Consider the following 21,698-nt stretch of genomic DNA (forward strand, 5'->3'; position numbering starts at 1 on the left):
GTAGGCATTACATGCAAAAATTACATGTCTTAATAGCAAAAAACAATAGGAATAGTTGCAAATAGTTGTTTTAACAGTTGACAGTGTTAATGGGAGTTTTGCCTGAGTAAAAACATCAGGTTTTGGCTCCTTCCCAAAGCACATTTATTTTTGGGTTAAGGCACAAACATTCCTGGAAAATATTATTGTTAACAGGTCCAGTGCCTGCAAGCATATTAATGGTATTTTGGAGGAAAGTACACAGTGTTGCTTTAGAAAACCCCCTCACATGAAAGCAGGTCTGTCTAACTTCCAAAACAAGGGCTCCAATACTTTTTTATTTTCTAAAGAAACAGCTGCCAGCAGCCTAGCAATCCTGGACCTTTATTGAATGAACAATCTAGTGTGTACGTACAGGGCTTAATAAAAGACTTTCCTTTATTTATAACCATCCAGATAACAGATTTCTATTTTCAAATGGCTCCTGTACTCTAAGGCACGTAACAAGGGAATGATGACTGTTCCAATTGCAGCACAACTCCTTCAGAAATAGTCATAGAGCATATAATAGGAGATGGCACTAGCAATGTTCCTCTGTGGAAATTATCCTTTACAATATCTTACTAGGAAAATTTTACAGATATGTTAACAAATTCTATTCTAATATGAATCCTGAGATTCATGCTCAAAATGCTCAAAACTCTGGATAACTCTTGAGGAGCTTAGATCTGTATTCTAACCACATCAGGAGAACGCCAGGAGAAGCCATCAGCACGACCAAGAGTTTAACATTCATTCAAATAATACAAGCCACAGTTCTGCCCAGCAAGTAACAATAGCAAAAATCAGGGCAGCTTTTTCCAAATACATGTATTATATTATAAACATGCAGCATTTTTATACATTCTTTTTTTTAAACAGCTACTTATTCTTGAATGGTAAATATCTGTTTCTACAGCCTTTACTCACACGAGCAATTTAGGTGCACTAAGTTCTGTCATACACAATGGAAGTGTTCAGAAAATGCAGTCAACACCTTCAAAAGCATATGGCTACAGTGAGGTACCTAAATTATGATAAATATCAACACGGGTTGCTCCGAGGAGCCCCTACCCCCACAAGGAATAGTGAAATTTAGGAGGAGTCAAGTCACCCTCCCAAAATCTCACCATGGTTATGGACTTACTAATGTGGATTCAAGCAGTCATAGCTGAAAAATTACTTCCAGCAACCTTCCAAAACCAATGCTGTTTGCTTCCAGCATTACACATTACCTTCCTAAAAGCACTTACCTCTCCATTTTCCAGAGGCAGAATGCGAGAGTACTCTGTGGTGCAAAGGACATCGTTGTCCCTCCTCACGGGAAGATTAGCTTCCTTTCCAAAGCGCTCCAAGCAATCTGCTTTTGAGTCTACTCAAGCAAGAACAAAATTAATCTTATATGTGAAAATAAACATTATTGTTCTGATTTAAATTAACAAAGAAGAATCCCCTGTGCTTTCAGGTAAATTCTATCCCATAATAGAATAATAACAGTGATTGTGTAGCTCAGCACAGAAAACCAGAAATTCCTAAAAACAATCATTTCTCTTCCCAAGCAATTCAGCGATGCCTGACAAGACACGGCCCTGTATTTCTCATATCATCACAAAGAAAAAAGTTAGGTAGGTACTCCAAAATTTTGCATCGTATTTCACTTTGATTTTTGCAAGAAATTTCAGGGTCCCGTGGGATGAAGGACCCTGCAGTTCTGACATACCCAAAAAACAAGACAAACAAACCAAGAATTCCCAAGAGAGTGAAAAAAATTCACATGCTGAATTACTCGTTCAAAATATCATACTCATACACTCTTATCACTAATGTATTGTAGCTAACTAAGAAAAGAGAAATGTATTTAACATCCACTTTCTTCTCTGCAGTTGAAATCTTCAGCGAACCCCACAGTTAGATTTGCTGCTACTGAGTGAATGATTAAAGAAACCTGCCAACAAAAGGGCAGTGACACAAGGATTGATACTTACAAGCAAAATATTGCCAGGGACTGTAAGTTCTTCCAAAGTCCACTGATCTTTCTAAGACCCACAGATCTGGACGAGGAGAATTTGCAAACTTGATAAGGATATAGGCAACATGGAAGAGCTGGTAACAGAATATACACAGATCTTGTCAGGAGCTTTTTTGAAGTCTATAAAAGTACCATAATAACAAAACCAATGCAAATAAACACCTTTTCTTTAGTGTACGGGGAGAAGGTTATTCTCTGCAGTTTCATCCCCATTAAAATAAGAGGACAGATTCTCAGCTGGCTATCTCACCTGGCAACATGCTCAAGTATAAGACAACTGCAACAGGACTGTGTTAAATGCCATCTCCTACATTTCAGAACAGTCTGTTGTACAGAAAATGGACTGCTTGGGTGTGTTAAGGATATAGTACTTAACCTTGAAAAGTTAGCATCTCAACACATCATTGAACTAAGATACTTTTGCAGAATCCTGATACATCGGTTAATCACATAATTGTGCTTGTAGTCAAGGAATATGAAAATGGTGTAAGAGAAAATGCACGCACACCCTTAACCCTGGGACTCCTTGCCTGTGTTTGATAGCAATCTCAGAAACCTGTTCCTCATTTTAAGAATATTTCCAGATAATTTTGCCACTTGACAGACTTTCCAAGTAGAAAAAGCAAGCCACGCTAGAGTTTTGTGGGTATGAAATAACACAGGAGAGATTCTTATGACTGGTAGCTCATTCAGTGTCTGCAACAGCTCAAAGAGCTTCATTAGCTCAAGGTTTCTAAGGCCAAGGTGCTCATTGTGTATCACAGAGATAGACCACAGAGACAGAAAGCTCCCAAACATTAGAGTAAAAATGGATTTGACAAGAAAAGGTGTCTTACTGTAAGCCTCTTGGGACAATCCACAGTCATAAAACCGAGAACATCAGTAAAAACTATCTTTTCACAAAAAGCTAAACAGATTGATTCTAAAGGTCATCTAAAATTTAAACGACCACAACATGGATAGGAGCTGCCAATAAAAGTGAACCAATACTGAGGTACAGTCAATATTCAAGTGAAGCTGCACTGGAATTTCCCCCTCAACAAGCTCACTTGAGAATTATCTGCTGGTAGGAGACTCTTACTTTGATGGGAGAGTTACAGTCAAAGGTTTGTCAAGTACCTGATGCCAGAGCCCCCACATCAAACACATCCAAGCAGTTTATCTTTGCGCAAACTTCACAAATGTCATAACCCTGAAGCTAATACTTTGCAAATGTTTTTAGACTCCAAACCACAAGTGCATACAAGCTCTCAACCACAAACTGGGAACAGCATCTTTTGGCATGCCTGGTCCATTCAGCTGCCAGCTAGGAACAGTTCAATAGCTGTCACACCAACTGGGACCACCAAGAGGGATATTGGCCATACAGACATTACATGTCATCCAGTACGGCTATTCAGTGCAAAGACTGGTATACTTCCAGGAAAGCATAATACTTCTGAAATTCCTAAAGAAATAAGGTGTTTTATATTCCTGTTTTAACTCAGCTGAATCTCTCAAGAGGCATTTATGTGCTCAAACCAGTTTTGCACTCGGCAGGCAACTGCCTATCTATGAATAGTCTTTCTTCCTTTATATTTTAAGGTCTTTAGAAGTCCCATCCTTATGTGCACATTAGCAAGATAACAGTCTATGTTTTGAATGACACAGATTTAATCAAGACAAATGATTAAATTAGAAATCTCAAGAGGAAAAGAAGGAAGCATGTAGACAAAGTCCTGCCTTTTCCAGGGCTCCATTGCTTGTAGTCATGTTGTAGAATCATTACAACAATGACCTTCTACCTACTCTCCAAAAAAGCAGATGACATCTGCTTCAGCTTGTCATACAGTCATTATATTCTTCTACTCAGATGCTACTCAAAATGCTGACACAGCCATTCTCATCTCGTCTCTCACAAGAAGCGATACCTTCTCCAAAGAGTCAGCAAAATATTGGAGTGAATTCCTTTTCCACAGTATTTTCACACCGCTGAAGAAATACGAGACAAGCCCACTTACACATCGGTGTCACTCTGGACTACAACCTTTCATACACATCTAAAGAAAGTGGCCAAAATGAAGGCACACAACAGTCGAATCAACACATAGCACCTGTCAAACACCTGGATGCCACATCTGCTATCCAACTGTGCAATTTGCTTAAGCCCATGACTACTCAGTGCATGTGAAATTGAAATACTGTCCGATATGTGTTTTATATGAGGAACTCTGTAAGTCTGCCAATGCTTAGAGAACTGCCTCCCAGCACCACTCCTTGCCTATTTCCATGCAAATCACAAAACGAAGTTAAAAAAAAGCATGGCAACTTCAAATTACCGCTGCATAGGAATATCTTCAATTCACATGCAGCTCTCCTAACATCTCACAGTTTGAAATACTGCTCAGGTTTGTACAGTCACATTCAGGAAGGGGAGAGGGGTAAGTCTTGATAAAAATTAAATTAGTGTTAGTTAATGACAGTATATCACCAAAACACAGTCACCAACCCTACCACCTGTCCTGCTTCTGTCTTCACGAGTGCCTATGACTTGGTTTTGACCTGGATCAACAATATAGAATAGCATCCTGAATATCCAAACTTCCACTACAATTAAATACTGACCAAGTTGATGAATGATCTCTCTCCAAATCTGATGAGGTAACAACAGAAGCAAATTAACCACTGGCTTAGAAAATACATCCTTGCTAAAGATAAAAGAGTAATCTTGCTGAAATAAGACCTAGAAAAACAACTATTATAGCCAATTTTAATCACATATTCTAAGCTGGCATCTCACTAATTTAAATCTTGATCCCAACCTAAGACCTACCCTGTAAAAAAAGGCAGATTAAACTGCCTTTAAACTGAGAGCAATGTGTTTCTTCAGCCATTCAGTCTTGAGGGAAAAAGGAACGTGCCTTAATTTTTGAGAAAAAGTTTATTTGGTTGCTTTTAGGCTGAATATCTTTCATAAAAAAAATACTTGTTCCTTCAAAAGGTTTGTTAAAACGTTAAATAAGCGTCAAAATAACAGCTTTTTTGGTACAACTATATAATAGTAAAAAACAGTTTCACCAAAAAAAAGCCTGAAATATGGTTCAATCAAAATTCTTATAATTTTCTTGTATTAATATAGAACTAAGTTTAAAAGTAGAAACAGCACTTTGTTTCCATTACTGGAAACAATCCACTCTGGAAATGCATGCTTGAGAGAGGATGTATTACTGTAAGTGTCAAACATCGTATCCTGTAATCTAGCAGCATAGTTGAAACCTGATGGATTATCAACAGTTGGAATTTAACTAGTCTGATATTGATGTGACTTTTTCCTGTTCACTCAAGTTCAGATTTGAAGTGTTCTTGCAGTCAGTGACTTTGAAGATTCACAAAAACCCAGAAAAAGTTTTTAAAAATCATCCAGCAGAGTGAGCAAAATGCCCTCCTCATCTGAGAATTAAAATTAAAATTCAGTGTCACATATTACCAACATTACATTATAAAGACAGAGAGACTTTTACAGAAGCTCTTACAGGTGAATTTAAGATTGCATTAAAAGAGCACATTTAAATCGATTGAGAGTTACACTGTACCATTATTGTTAATGATACAATATTCATGACCTCTAACAGCAGGCACACTACTTATTTTAACCCAACAGAAAGAAAACTTCCTGTTACCCATTGCATTCTCATAAGAATTCTAAAAATCACAATAATATTGGTTTAAAATGTTTTCTCTATTTTCTCTTTAAAAGTTTAAACAACTCTTTATACAGAGAAATTGTCAACATTTGTTGGAATCCTAAAATACATGAGAAGATGGAAGGAAGTCAGATATACACATATAAAGATATAACACATTTTTCTCCATTCCTGCCACCATAAACTCAAACCAGAATATTAAAATACTGAAATGACTTGTAAGATGAGCGTTGGACACAAACTAGCGCAAAATAAAAACACACTATGTTCCGAACAATCATAATGCTGTGTTTCTGCATCTGTAGGAAAAGATCATTCTTCCTTTTTGGCTCATGACGAATAAAAAGTGCTGGAGTGTAGTAGTAAAAAGAACCCAACTAAATCCAGGTAGACCATCTCTGTGGCATTCTATATATCTCAAGATGTGTTCAAAAAGATACCACAGCAATCCTTCTTCGTGTAATCTGAGCTGTAGAAGTATGGAGAACAGCTGTTTCCAGCAGGATGGAATTTCCTAAGACAGTATTATCAGATATATCTACACCACCAAAACTTCCCTCAACATAGTAAGACTGTTCCTCTAGGCTTCTGGCATTAGCTTGAATAATGCGGTTGGCATTGCACATTACTCAGAAGAGACGGAAATCTGATGATCATTCTAAACTAAACTCAGATGTGGGCTGATGAAGGAGTGGGATTTATGGAAGAGTGCTTGGCATCTGCTCCACACCTTAGTGCCACTGACTGCACAGGGTTGGCATGTGCATGCCCATTACTTTCTTAATGTAATGAAGCCTTAAGGTCTTGAGCGTTGTTTCCTCTCAAAGACCAAGCCATAAAGGTAAACATCTATTTAAATGAAATAAAAATCCCATATACTCTGGTTAACATTAAAGGCTTTGATTTCTTGAAGTTGCAAAGAGGTAAGCACTCCCTTTATTCAAATATCTCAGTAGGACTTGAGGCACTCCTGCAGATCCAGATATGTATAAAACACTCCTGACAGTCAGTATTTGGCAAATTCTCAACAATGTATTTTGCAGATGAAACGGTAATATAAAAAAATGCCAACTAGAGAGCTAACCCAGTCTTTCTGGCAGTTTCCAGCTACTCTTCTGGGCATGTGGAAGAGTAGCCATAGCAGACATGCAGAGAAAATCATGTGTGGGTAGTATCTGAGAGGCATTAGATCTTCTGAATGTGCTTAACTGTGTACAAATACACACAGCAATGTCTACACCTGTAAAGAGTGACAGTGACTGGAGAGGCTCCCACTGCACAGCATGCAGAAATTACTCCTTGCGTGCCAGCATCACAGCCTGGGGTGCAGAAGCCAGGAATAAGTACAAGAATTCCAACGTTGTTCAGTTATCTGTGCGTACATTGTATTCACATCATGCTTTCATTTAACTAGCCACTGACGCTAGAGAGCATATTTAGTTAGGTAAGTCAGTGCCTGTGCATATGCCTCATTGGCACATCTGGAGATCTTTTCTCTATCCCAGTTGATGGCAGGACCAGAAGGGAGAAGCTCTCCATATATTTCTCAGGCAATACTCTATAAGAAGGAACTGCTTCCAGAAATGAAAGGGTAGCCCATTCTTCAGGTTCAATCAGTCCTTGGTCTTTTTGCCAAGGCTGCAGGCAAATACATCAAGGACTGTCAGTTATTTTCCTGAAATTTCTCATGCAGCCACTTTTCCACTGGGATTCGGACAAAGACCAACTCAATGCTCATAATTATTTCTTACATATGGCCTATTTCCTCACAGAACACTGAAGCTATTCATGTGGGAAAGGATTTGTACGATTCAGCCCTCAGTTGTCCAGAAGATAAACGTCCCCCTATAAGGGCTATAGTCCAAAGTAAAAAGAACATAGTAGTACTGTCAGCAGTGGAAGGCAACCTAGGGAATTGCAGAGGCTATGAGCAGAGGTTCTGCTCTTAATATATTGTGTTGAGAGTGAGGTATTTAGAACAACATATCACAAAATGAAAGTATCATGTAGGAATGAGTATAAAAAGGAAGGGGGGTGAAGCAGAAGTACAGACATGGAGGGATGGAAGTGAGATCAATGAATGGGAACAAAGATCTTCCTAAAGGGATGCTGAGCAAGAATCAGAGGAAGACAGTGTCAGGAAAGCAAAGGAGAGCAAGACTTGCAAGGTTTTATTTTGAGAATAATACCAACTTAGAATTAAAAATGCATTTTAAAGCCAATGACACCCATCTATTAATGCAAACATAAGGAAAAAATTCTAAGCCATTCAAAAAGGTTTTAATTAAAGCTTGAAGAAATCACAACACATTGACTACATCTTAAAGGATAACATATAAGCAAGAAATAATGTATAAAGAGTATTTCCCTGATTAAGGCTGGCAGCTCAGTTCTGAATGAGCTGCTTGTAGTGTGACTGACGAATAAATGGAACATGTATTACCTGATACAACTTTTAGAAAATTCCATCAGGCAGCTGCTACTTGGTCAGCTGAAGTGTGTTAATCTAGAGTTTACAACTAGATACACCTCACTGTGGTATGAGGCAAAAATCACAACTAATTTCAAAGTATATTGTTTTGTGGCATGATCCCAAATGAGCTTCCTGCACAAACTGAAGCACTCAGAATCAGACTTCTCTAATATGAAGTAACACCCATTTTTGGGTACCGTAGGGATGATATAGTACCTTTCCCAGACTAAAAATACCCCTTTCTCCTCAGTGTGAACCACAGAGCAGGGCTCAGTGTTGTTGTGGATTCAGAGCCAAGCAGGGGCTCCAGAGGAAAGGCTTTGACTTACTGCTGGGGCAGTTCTGTAGGACTGCAGAAGCTTCATGCAGTGGTTCTCATGCCCTAATCTGTAGGACTTCTCAGTGTTATTACAGAGGTTATGCAATTTCACACCAGACCTGGGCCTAATTTCAGGGTCAGCAATGCTATAAAGTCTTTAACAGCCAAGTACAGTGAGTGCAATGACTATTTTTGGAAGCCCGGTTCAACATAGCTTATGATAAATTTCCCACCACCTTGACAGTTTCTCCCTACAGGAGAAGGGCCTACAGGACACTATATTTTACAGAGCAATAATTAAATTAACTGCAACTTCAGAAACATTTAAAATTATTATGTCAATCCTTTATAAGTTAAGAACAACTGTTTTTAATGACAACAGTTAGTCAGAGCTACTTACATTCACCACAACAAACCTACGGACATAAAGGATTGTTATCAAAGATAAAAATTAAACCCCTACCATATAAAAGCAACTCAGAAGATGTAACAAACTGTGAGGCATTTTACAAAATGTTTATATGCTTTAATTGGCAGAAAACAAAATCATGAACTCCTCCACAGGCCATAGCACTTATCTTAAATTTATGGTTGAGTTTGTCTCCTTCCCTAATAAAAGTACTAATTTGGACATTACATTCCACTGTATGCCTTTAATTTACAACAGTGACTAATAACATTATTACATAAAAATTATTGAACATATTAGTGCACAAGACTTCACCAAGCCTGAGTCTTTCAGCACTACATTATTGCCACAAAAGCACAGTAAAAAAAAATTACATATAACTAAAGCAACAATAAAATTTGTGGGCTATACTTTTTGAAGTGTAATAGTTAAACATTTCTTTTTCATCATACACTATACTGAACCTTCATCTTCTTCTGAAGACAAAGTTCAAAAAAATACCTGGGGGAGTGTTACTGTAATATCTGCTGAGCATTAAGCAAGCCAAAGATGAGGGCACACCTGCTAAAATTAGGCAATCCAAAGAGTCAGGGGAAGGGCAGTGAACTTCAGCCAGACATTCTGAATTCAGAAGTTTAAAATATGGTGAAAACTACATCGGGAAAAACATGACCAATTAAAGGAATAACTGAGACTTCATTTGATCCAAATACTTTAAACAAGTCAGGAATAGCCACAGTGTAAGCAGGTATGTTAACAGAATGGAGAGACAGCCTCAGGGATCAACATTATAATTGTTATTCAGAAGGACTGTGATTGATTAGAAGTGTAACTATAGTACAGAAAGTCAGAAAGGGAAGTAAAGCAGGGCTTTTGCTTTAAGGCTTTTGCTTTTTCTCATATTACAAAGTGCAGCAAAATGAGCATTCTTCTAGTAGAAAGCTTTAGCATCCTGAAGGGATTTTGACTTTCAAAATCACCCCTAGCCCTTGTGAAACAGAAGCAGGACTAGGTGGGTGTTCTGTTCCAACTCCATTGTAGTGAATGCTAAAACTTCCATAGTGGTGCAACTATTCGATTAAATATTGTTATGAGACCATGGCAAAAGGCTCCACTGGGACTCTGCTCTCAATCAGAAAGATATAAAGCAGGAACATAGTAAATTAAAAGCTTTTGACTCTGCTCTAAATTTTGCTTCCTCTAATTGTGGATACTTGATGACCAGCTTACTCTCAGTCATTGCTTCCCTGCACGCATATGTACCTTACTCATTGTCACATTCTGCACATGCAAAAACATTTCCGCATTTTGTTTGCAGAAAAAGGTGACTTGTATTAAAAAAAAAATCCAAACAAAAACAAAACCACAAAGAGGACAAATATTCAGTGAGGAAAAGTACATCCCTGCTATCTTTTCAATATTACAGCCTGTGGTTCTGCAAAGTGTTTAGACACATATCTAACTTTAAGATTTATTTTTCCTTAAAAACCAAAACCTTCATCTCAGCTCACCCGAGGGGGAACTGCGCTCTGAAAAACTGTCTCTGTTAACTAAGAAAGTCTGCATGACTAACACACACCAAGCTCTTAGTATTTAGGACCCTGAAGTAAGGTAAGGTGAACTGGGGTCTCAGTGTTTACCTGTTCTCTTGAATAGACTTACTCTGTCACAGTGTTTACTGTTCTTCTTCATTAATAGTACTGTGTGCTACTATATGAATTTGGGGTGTGAGAATACTAAGCAAAACGTCAAAAGCGAATCTCAAATTCAAACAAATCCTGAGATTAAGCTTTAACTGGATGAATGCAGATATAATATAATGTCCCTGAAATGGGGGAAAAAACCACTATGTGAATCCTACTAAACCCTCATCCACCCAGCAGCTAAAATGATTCCTTCCTGATCACAAGACCTGAGGTAATTTTCACCTTTGTCTCGTTCCTCTTGTTTCCAAGTAAGGGAGTTCAGAGTCACCTTTCCAAGACGTATCATAGTAATGAGAAACACATATCCTCCTGCTGAGAAATTCTCTAATAACTACAGGAATCTTAGCACATAGCAATTGGTCTCCAAGGATTCTTATGAGAAGAGGGCACTCAGTTCATATCCTTCCCCTGAAAGAAAGAGGTTTCTCAGAAGTTAACTCCACATAAAAAGTATGATGTCTGTTAGTAGGTTCTCCAAAGAAGATAACAAGTGCACAGTGGGAATAAAAGTTTTGGATGGAGCAACGTGTTAAATGAGAGGGTGATGGTGATGCAGCACAAGCATTGGTCACAAATATACTGGGTTACACCACAAGACAAATTACAGCCTGTAACCTTAATCCTGTGTCTTGCAGAGACCCTAACAAACAGCTCAAAAAGCAAGGTCTGCCTTACTGGGAAGTGATTGCCTTCCTGTGCCTATTCATAGCACCCTGCTCTGCATTCAGTGTCCCAAGTCTGCTTGTTCAGCCTGAAACAAATATTTCCCTGGAGTTTGCTGGAAAAGAACAACTGAGAGACTTGCTTCACAGGAGCACAAAGCAGTGGGGATACAACCCCCCTCAACTGTACAGTGTAACAGAAAGAGCAACACAACTCATAGGGGTCCAGCTACTGTCTGCCAAGCTAATGTGGATGCTGTGGCCTCAAAATTCATTAGCTTCTACATAGCTCTCCTTTCTTTCATGGCACAGTGCAGAAAAGCAACTAAGAAAATAGGCATGTTATTAGTGTAATAAAAAGAAATGCAAATTCATAATTCACAGCAATTTGGTTTAAATTACTGATATCCTCTATCTTTAACTGTCTGGCCTTTCTGCACTGCGGCTACACCAGATACAAAAACACCTAATGAAGATATTCTCAAAATGAGAACCATTACAGACATGTGAGGGACACAGGCAGTAAAACACCATGTAACAGAAGACGTAAAATAAGTTGCACCTGAATCCCCAGTAAAATGGTAGGTGAGTCTCAGAAAGAAACATTTGCTTAGTTATCCCTCCCTTTGCTGCCAACTAAATTGAACGCCCACTGAAAAAGTCCTGTCCAATATAATCAGTCAACAAACAGTTACTACTGTCCAAAATATATATGCACACATATACATATACTATGTAGACCCACACATGTATTTATAGTCATATATTTTCAGCTGTTGTGAACTTGCACAGCGCAACTAATTTCACTGGATCAGTGCCCAATTATGGCAGCTGAGAATCCATCCCTGTGACTTAAAATACATATACAGAGGCTTTACTCAGCTACTTGCCCATCACTTGCACAGGAAATATGGGTGCTCATGTTACTGTCTCATTATTAATTAATATTACATTGGTTTTGCTGTCCCTTCCCTTTTAGACCACGTTATCAGTATTTGTCTATCATGAAGATCTTGCTGGATGACAGAGAAACCAGAAGGACCCCTGAGGCAAAAGCAGACTCCAAACATTATTCTCAAATCACGTACATGCACAGAGATCATGTAGTCTCTCTCTCTGTGCTCATGGAAAAGGAAAATATTAAATGGAAGACAGAGCCCTCAACTAAGAGGTCCTCCTGTGTAACCTCAGGTTAACAAGTTAAAATGTCTGTGCAAGAAAGCACACCATTTATGTGATGCCAGTGGCAGGAACTCCTACCTTCCAAATTCCTAAATGAAAAGAATCACTTTAATATAGTTAACTCAGCCAAAAAAATACCGACGTACATAAATCAGACAAAAAAGCTGTGCTGTTGGAAGTCAAAATCATCAGTTCAAAAGTCTCCCCCAATTGCAAAGCATATTTATAAATGCAAGAAATGATCAAACTCCACCCAACTGCTCATGCACTTACCTGTCCCAGATCTAAAGTGACATTGACTTCGTTGTACTTCAAGCCCATAGAAAGAGGAGGACTCTGCCACCAGCGCTCCGTGCCATCAATTGCATTGGTTACCGGGTGAGCTTTGCTGGGATCAGCAGCATTGCAGTAATCACAAAACTGGCCCTGAAACACAATAAATTAAAAAGATCGTCTCAGACAAAATCTTATGCACTGGCGACACATGCGGTTGTTAACTGAGATTCTGATCTAGAGTTTAGTTGACTAAAAATGGGGTTAAATTTTGTTTCTTTGCCTAGTATAATTTTTAGAGTGTAAGTTATTCCCCTGGCAATTAAATTACACACCCATACTCTGAAACACACTAACATTTATGTTACAAACAAAAATTTCAGAATCTCAATAAAGGGGCTGCAGTAAATCTTCCTTTATTAACTAATTTATTGACATTTTGGTGAAATTACCTATATGACATCTACAGTGGTGTTTGCAGGAAATTAATAAAACAAAGCTCCTTAGAACTGGATTAGGACCAACAAACAAATTATCCTCAATTCTCCCATGAAATATCCGCATATACACATAACCTGGTATTAATAAAAGCATAAAAATCCCCTCCGTTACTTGCCTATAAGTTTAGTGTTACAATTTTATAACACTGTTTTCATTTTTTTTCATGCCATTATAATACATTATGAATCAGAGGTTTCTGAATAACATGTGCCCATGGAAAATGCAACAGAACATATAGACTGTTCTCTTTAAGTTTCCCTTTAAAGAATCCCATTGTATCCTCATTTCCAGAAGTTACTGCCCAATTTCCAGCGCACAACTAAAGCCACACTCCAGAGATGCCCTTTGAGAGTCTCTAAAGCTCTTTGTACAATAATGATGAATAAACTTCAGGAAATTTAATTGTCTTTTGATTTCACATCTTGGCTTGCCCCACAAGCTATTTTTATCTCCAAGAAAACACATTTTACAGTCCACTAAGATTAGTGCTGAAACAGTGTAATTAGTTATTAAGGAATCTTTTATTGTCCTATTCATTTCTTATTCCAATCACTGGGTGGAGATAATCAGTGAAAATGTTAAACTGTGCCAGGCACAGATCTTTGTAGAACCCCAATAGAAAAAATTACATTTGATTGAGGCAGTACACTCATCACAGTTACTTAAGTCAGACAGTTGCTTAATCCATCAGCCTGTGAGGTGCTGACACTGTTGGACTCCCAATTAAAATAAAAAGAATGGGGTAAATGTTACCTTCTCAACTTAGCATATTTTCATCAAATACACGACAATTCCTTTGTTGTTCCTGCAATCCACATTGCCTGGCATGAAGCATGTTCCTACCCTTTAAGAATTTAGAGAATCCCATATAACTGCCATTATTTTGTTTGTCACTGCTGTCAGACTAACCAGTGTGAAGTAAATGGAGCAATCATACTTGTCCACTTTTAACAGAGGAATAACATAAGGGCTCTCACATTCTTGCTGGGAACAGTCTTGCAAGCTTGGTGAATTTAAGATGTTTATCTCTAGTGGAATTTATTTAACATCTACCATAGTTACTAATGGATTGGAAAATACTTCATCATTCTCATGTGATACAAATACACCATCTTGTGTCTTTCAGACACAAAACATAGATATTCACTGAATATTTTTGCATCAATAGCATTAATTTCAGTGTCTACATCTAACAATACTTCCATCCTCATCCTCCTTTTCTGGAAAGCCCAGAATATGACGCTGTCTCCAGAGGCCATGTCTACCATTAGCTGTTCTGATTCAGCACTGCCAGTGCCAACCTGACTGAGGGTTAACTCTCGAGAATTCAAAGAGTTGTTTAGGGACTTACAACTCGCATACACAAGTCAGTTAACTTTATCTGGGGTCATGTTATAACACGATCCTCCTCCAGCTCTGCTAGAGAAGATGGTTTGGCTGATTTTCATATGAACTACAATATGCCAGGACACTGCTGTATTCAGGTAGTTTGCTGCAGCAGATACCACATCAGCCCATGCTAGCCACGGGCAACATTGCCAGTTTCTGCAGTGATGACAGAATCATATTGCTCTCTGCAAAATCAATACCCTGAGAAATCGATCTATGCACCGACAACTGCAGCTACTACCACATCACAGCATCTTTCCTCACAAATGCATGCTCGAGTTCTGACATATATGTTACAACAGTACCAGCTTCCCTAAATAGCTTTACGATGTGCTTGAAACACAGTTTAAATTCACATTCACGATGATCAGCTTGGAAATACACAGGAAACAGTTGCTGCTAGAGCAGTATCAGCTCCGATCTGGAAACAACCTCAAAGAAAGGCTGAATGAGCAGTAAACAACGGGGACTATTAAAAGCAAGCATTTAATTTACATGCACTTAGGTGATTTCAGTATACTAGAGCACTTGATCTGAACTCAAGATACCATCTTTTTCTTTTGGGGCACATAATTCAAAGAATTTCATTGCAACAGCTGGAGTTTCAGTTATTTAAAATTACATTCCAGCAACCCTGCCAACTAGGCAGCAAAACAAAAAATGAAAGAAAAAAAATTATTGGACAGAGTAGCCTTCCTTCTCACTGACAGTATCTCAGGAACTGCTACAGGACACGTCTCCGTTCCAGGAGACTGGGGCTCGAGACTTGGTCTGATTTTGGCTGCAGTTCATCAGGCAGGCAGGTGTGCATTTGCTGTGACCTTGTTACCCTCCTTTCCCCTGCTTCTCCTGAGCAAAGGAGAAACCTGGAACTGCATGAAAGGATTTGCTGAAATACACCAGTGTGGACCTGAGACACCCAGGGATGAAAATGTCTTGCCTGTAAGTTATGGAAAGTGACAACAATGAAGAACTTGTTCATTATTTCATACCTAGCAGTTCTGTGCACACTGGCAGGGCAGGACAGGTATGCAGTTAGACTTTAATGCACACCCGCACACCACTGTGGACAGACTGGCAGGCAAAACCAGGCATGCCATTTATCTATCAGCTGCTGAAATATTTTACACTCTTGTACATTTCTTCACTCAACACTGTTCTTATTAAGTTATTGTCCCACATGTCGATGCGCTACATAAGGGAAATACACTGCTTTCCAGAGGGCATGTCCAGCACTGTCTTAAGAGCCTTGGTTGAGCTGCCCAGGAAGGGACTGTCCATCCCACTGATCACCTTTAAACAACCTCCAAACACTCTTTTTGGATTTGCTGGATAATTCAGGCTTCACTAAAACACACTCCACCAAATGACAAGCTGAACAAGAATGACCAATGGCAGAGCAGTGGAAATAAAGCTGTGTCTGCTTTTCCTCTCTTTGCCTCATTTTCAGATAGCACCGGCAACAGAGCTGTGTGCTCCCTTTGACAGAATGAGGATCACTCTGCATACCTCCTTTCCAACTTCTTTGCTCATAGAGCAACAGCCACAATCCAGCCTTGTAGAGGAGACAAAAAGAGAGTGACTCAAGTGTGTGGTGTCACTGGAACTTGCATCAGTCCAACATAGGGGTTATTACACCTATTACTTTATGTAAATGCCACATGACCTTCTCTCAGACTCTTTTAAGAAACAACACATAAATACTTCTGCTGATTTTAAATCCTTCTATGCTTAGGTTCTGTAAAAGCTTAATGCACTTCTCTCCAATTTTCCATGAAAGAAGAGATTCTCTTATTTACAGTGTCTTTGAACTTGTGAGGTGAAGTGGCTTGAAAATACGCACATTGTGCTGTTATCACATTTTCCCTTGTTGGATTTCCCTGGCCTTTTGAAAGACCTCCCAACTCTTGCTGAACCACAACAACTACTGGTAAATCTCAGAAGTATTCATGTTATGTATCTCAATGGAGCTTTGTTAAAACTGGAGAGAAATGCTGCTGTATCCATGCTTACACAAATGCTGTAAGAGGCACAACACGCTTCCTTGTGCCAGGGCTGAGCTATCAGTACTCCTTCTGGGAACTTGAATTGGACATGAACCATAACAGCTCTCTAACCTAGGACCTGCAGGTCAACTATTTAACAGTAGGAGCTCCCTCCTTTCCAGTCTCCCTCTTTCTTTATACAGAAACCCTCATTACCAGTTGGGTGTTAGTCTATAAAGGGAATAATTACAAAAACCATCAATGGCAACATGTATCACACAACAGGCTTCATTCTGCTTGATTAGCATGTTTGTCTGGTGTTTGCTTTGGCTGATTTTTATTATCCTGTGATTTCTGATATTTCAAGACGTGTCAGTATGAGATTTCACTGCAGCACTGGGCTACAGCAAGTTGCTGAGAGATTTTTGGGCTTGCTGTTCACCTCCTGGTATCATTGCTTCAGGCAACTTTAAACATGGGTGTTGCTGCATTCAGTATGGAAGGACGGATGCCTAAACTTCAGAGGTGTGTTAGAAACAGAGAAGCAAGTAGCTTACTGATCATTACAACTCTTTTTTGTAACCTCAGTTTAAGCATGTAATACCTGTGTCCCAGTTTTCCTATTAGTAAAATTGTATATTACTCAGCGTGTAAGCATCTCCAACCCACTCTGAGCTTTTTTTTATGACTGAGGGCAGTACAAAGATATAAGGTAAATTGAGATTTCATGGTGCAGCAGAGAGTCATGGCACAGGGAAGCCCAGAGCAAAGCACACTGCTGACTGTGGCTGCCTAATGAACTGCGAGGGCAGGCTGAATGATGGTGCATGCTCCCTGAATGATGGCACATGACAAGAAGTACACATGCTTCACCTTCTTAGTCCTCTCCCCCTTTCTTGAGCGTCTATTCTCATAAAGAAATGAGAAAAACAACTCTTTTATCCACTGCAACCCCTTCTGAAACCAAATATGCAGGGTTATTTCACTATTAAAGATACAAGCACCTCATAAGACTTTGAAACACTAACCCTTCTTCCAAGACACTAAAAATTTAATTGCATTCTTTCTGTATTGCCTGGAGTCAGACAGTGGACCTTAGAGCTTTCAAAATCCCTTTCAAATTGCAGTTTCATTCTGGCTCTCTTCTCCCATCAAGAGATAATACAAATAAAATAACTTCGGAAGGTCTGATGCTTCAGGAAAGTCCCCCCTTGTAACACAGCTCTGATCAAACTTATACTGAGCATCAATCGCGGTACACCAGCTTGTTACTCCTTCCTTTCTCTCTAACAGACATGTCAATACAAGTTTCTACCAAAGGAAAAATATATTTCCATTAATCCTTTGCCGGGAGTTTTGCACTTTATTGTTATCTTTCTTGTGACTGGCACAAAATGAGTGCAATAATCTTGTGCTATGCTAGGAGAGAACAACACGATCCTCGCTGCCCTCTGTGCTTATACTCCCTGTCAGAGTTCCAAGGAGTCTCTGGCTTCCTCCCACAAGCAACGCAAGGCACAGACGATAAGCCTCACATTTAGTGCTTGCAAAATACCACAGAACCACAAAATACTTGGCTAAACCCGGACCTCTTTTCCCGTCGGAGCGATGCCTGCTCTCCAGCGAGCGGTTGCCACTGCAGCCCCGCCCCATCCATCCCCCCCGAGCTCATTGCTTTACCCCCAGAAGCATCACGCTGCCCACCGCGGACCATAGGCCACGCACTGAGGCCACAAAACACCACCTGAGTTTCCTCTAAGGCACTTCCAGGTTGCCCGACGGGACGAGCAGCTCACGCATCTCCGGGAGAAGCCGCAGCACCGCGTGCACCGCGGGCATCGGGGCCGGAGGGGAAGCGGCCGCTCCCCGTGGCGGGGACAGTGTGTGGGTGTGTGTCTCCAGAAGGTACCGGAGCACCTGAGGGCAGATGTGCGGGCAGAACCGCCGCTGCCCGCTTCCATGCTGCCCAGCCCTTCCCTGCCTGGGCTCCCGCCGGTCCACGCTCCCCTTCCACGCTCGTGGCACACGCCCAGCCAGGAGAAAACGAGACCACGCATCCCAGGGTAGCGCCAGCCCCCCACAAAAGACACACAGCCCCCCGCCGCTCCGCAGCGCCAGGAGGCGGCGCGGGATAGGGAGCAGGTGCGAAGGGAAGGGGGTCCCGGCGCCGCCGCCCTCCCCGGCTCCTGGGGTCGCCCAGTTACCTGGATGGCGCGTCCGAGGGGCGCGGCGGCCGGGCCCCCCACCAGCTTGCAGAAGAGCTCCGGCCGCCCGCCGCCGCTCGGCCCCTCCCCGCAGGTGGCCGTGGCCCAGATGTTGGCCGCCGCCGCCAGGTTGAAGTAGGGCGGGTGGAGGCTGAGCCCCGTCCCGCGGGAGGCGCCGGGCTCCGGCTGCGCGGGGCACAGGGCGAGGAGCGGCGGGAGCAGCGCCCAGAGCAGCGGGGAGCCCGGCGTCGCGGCCATCCTACGCCGGGCTCTGCCCTCGCCGCCCCCGGGGCGGCACTGCAGCTGCGGTGGGCGGGCGGGAGCAGAAAGAGAGGGAGCAGGAGAAGGAGCAGGAGCCGGCGGGGGGCTGCCCGCGCTCTGCCCGCGCTCTGCCCGCACCTCCCTTACGCCCTGCCTGCCTGCGCTGCGCGGGGCTGGGGCGGGACGAGACGCAGCCCCGATGCGGGGCGGGCCGAGTCTCCCGAGCGTGCGGGTGTGTGGGATGGGGCGGGACGGGACGGGGGAAGGGTCTCCGGGCCGGCGGGGTTGCTCCAGGTGTGTGCCCAAGCGCCCAGCTGCGCGGGCATGCCGAGAGGTGCCACCCCCCCGGCTCAGCTGGTGATCTTTGATCCTCCTCTTCCTGGATAAATGTGAGGGTTAGTATTATCGACAGACCGTGGAGCAATCTCAGAGCATCCCGCCCTCGTTATTTGTCCACAATACAGTAAGTTGGGGATGCCCCATTCCTGAAGTGTTCAAGGCCAGGTTGTATGGGGCTCTGAGCAACCTAGTCTAGTGGAACTTGTCCTTGCCCAGGGCAGGGGGGTTAGAACGAGATGATCTTTAAGGTCCTTTCCAAGCTAAACCATTCTGTGATTCTGTGATAATCCCCAACCTGTCATGTCACATACAGTGAGTGACAAGTTTCCCAGCCTTCTCCTTGAGCAGGGATACCCCCACACGAGGTATACCCTTCTCTCAGCAGACCTTCAGGAAGACATCCTGCGTGACTGTGCTGCAGAAATTGCATCTCCTCTTGCCATTTTCAGTGCTCTGAGGCTGCTGGAAACCCTGCAGCCTGGGCCACCCTGCTGCAATGCACAGCTAGTGCTCGCAGCTCCTTGTGAAATAGGTGTTCATGCTCATCCAGAGCAGACAATGAGCCTCCTGTCTTTTTGAAGCTATTTGGCATAAGCTTTGGGTAACACAGGAGCTGGAGGGGATGTTGGAGAGGGAGAAGGAGGTCAAAGAACCATGTCATCTGTATCAGGATTTACACTGCTTAATGGCATTGCTATCCTAAGTTTCATACCTGTTCACATTTCCAACCCCACACATACACACCCAGTGTTCAGTACTCTTAACCAAATTTGCAGGATTTAGACAAAAGATGTGGTTAGATATACATAATTACAATATTTTAATAGTGATTCATGTTAGTTGCAGGGTATTTCATAACTTTAGGAAAGCTTTGCTACATGCCACACAGCAGTAGCAAGGGAAATCCCTGGTGTACTGTTACAGGAAGCACCAGCCACAAGCTATTGATTTTGCCTACAAGAAAATATCACCACCCTTGTTTGTTTACCACTATGGCTTTAGCACCTCCCATAGAGACACGTCTGTGGGAGACAGTTTTTGTGTCCTCCATAGTAAAAGCTGGCTTTCATAAATGTAGCATGCTGTCAGTTCATATATTTCAGATTTCATAAATGCTTTCAATCTCTAGAGCACCCTTTTCCAACTCCCCTTTTCCAACTGTGGCATTGTGGAAAGGAAATTATCTTATTGCATGTGTATATCATGTCATTTCGTACAATAGATTGTACTTCCTAAAAAATATGAGAGCTTTGAATACAAACAAATGTTCCGTTAAACAAAATGCCATGTTATCAGATAGGATAGCCACTGATCTTTTAAACTATTTCTTGAAAATTGGTGAAATCCGAAGTATACCTTGGAGTAAATCAGTTTTTAGAAATGGAGATCTGGAAGTATCTGATGTAAGTCCAGAGCAAGCAAGCTCTTACAAGGGCCTGCACAGGTTGTTTTGGGTAGTTCAGGTTCAGGAAATCCTTTGCAATCTCATTTTAAAGAGACGATTCTTGTGAGCTGTTTGGTACGTTGCGCAGCACAAAAGGCAGTCCTTGCTCACAAGAGATGTCTATTCTCAAACAGGGAATATCACAGAATTTATTGGGAAGTATCACATAGAAAATGTGGCTTACATGAGCAAGAACCAAACAGCTTGGTAAAATAGTAACATGTTCTTGGATCTGGTTTCCTAGAAGTTAAAAACAGGCATGAAACTTTGTAAACATTCACAGAATTAGCCTATCTGGTAGAAAAAGAGAGGAAAAAATTTTCCTGTTCCAATCTTCCTGGTCCTTCCCTCACAAAAGTGTCTATTTTCCTTAATGTATAGGAACATTCAAAAACATTTTGTTGGCCTTCTAGGCGATTTTTCTGTTCTTTTGTTAAACACTTATGCCAAACAAGCTTTTTTTAATTTGCTGTGTTTTCTAGAAATGGAGATCAAAGTGCCACCTTTTAGATTTTCTTGACAAATCTCTAGAGATCCAGAGATACCTAAATATGTGGACATATATTATGAAAAATGCTATGACAACTTTTGCCTTTGACTCAAAGCAGTTGGGAGAAAATGTTTGTAGCGGCATTCCCAACATGGGTACTAAATAACTTGATTCCTATACAAAGTGACCAAAATTCTATGCAGAGACCCTGGGACTATGTGAAGCCATAGTGAACTAATTATGTGAGGAAGCAGACAGAAGCAGGAGCGTGGATGTATACATGGAGATGATAATGACAGCATGGCCTGTCCCTAGCAGATGGAAAGCTGAA

General features: G+C 41.2%; 1 protein-coding gene across 2 annotated transcripts in view; it reads right to left on the reverse strand.

Moving 5' to 3' along the window:
- LAMA3 (laminin subunit alpha 3) overlaps positions 1–19,391 on the reverse strand; it is a 114,287-nt gene extending 94,896 nt beyond the window's left edge. For both annotated transcript variants that reach the window (XM_064655077.1, XM_064655067.1), the window contains exons 1-4: positions 18,834–19,391; positions 12,755–12,907; positions 2,004–2,121; positions 1,272–1,390 (exon numbers count right to left, since the gene is read on the reverse strand). In XM_064655077.1, coding sequence (XP_064511147.1) covers positions 1,272–1,390; positions 2,004–2,121; positions 12,755–12,907; positions 18,834–19,091 — 648 coding nt within the window. In that variant the 5' untranslated portion in view covers positions 19,092–19,391. The remainder of the gene's footprint in view (positions 1–1,271; positions 1,391–2,003; positions 2,122–12,754; positions 12,908–18,833) is intronic.
- Between the last annotated feature and the right edge of the window lie 2,307 nt (positions 19,392–21,698).

Source organism: Pseudopipra pipra, chromosome 1 (assembly GCF_036250125.1).
Source record: "Pseudopipra pipra isolate bDixPip1 chromosome 1, bDixPip1.hap1, whole genome shotgun sequence".
Classification (NCBI taxonomy): Eukaryota; Metazoa; Chordata; class Aves; order Passeriformes; family Pipridae; genus Pseudopipra; species Pseudopipra pipra.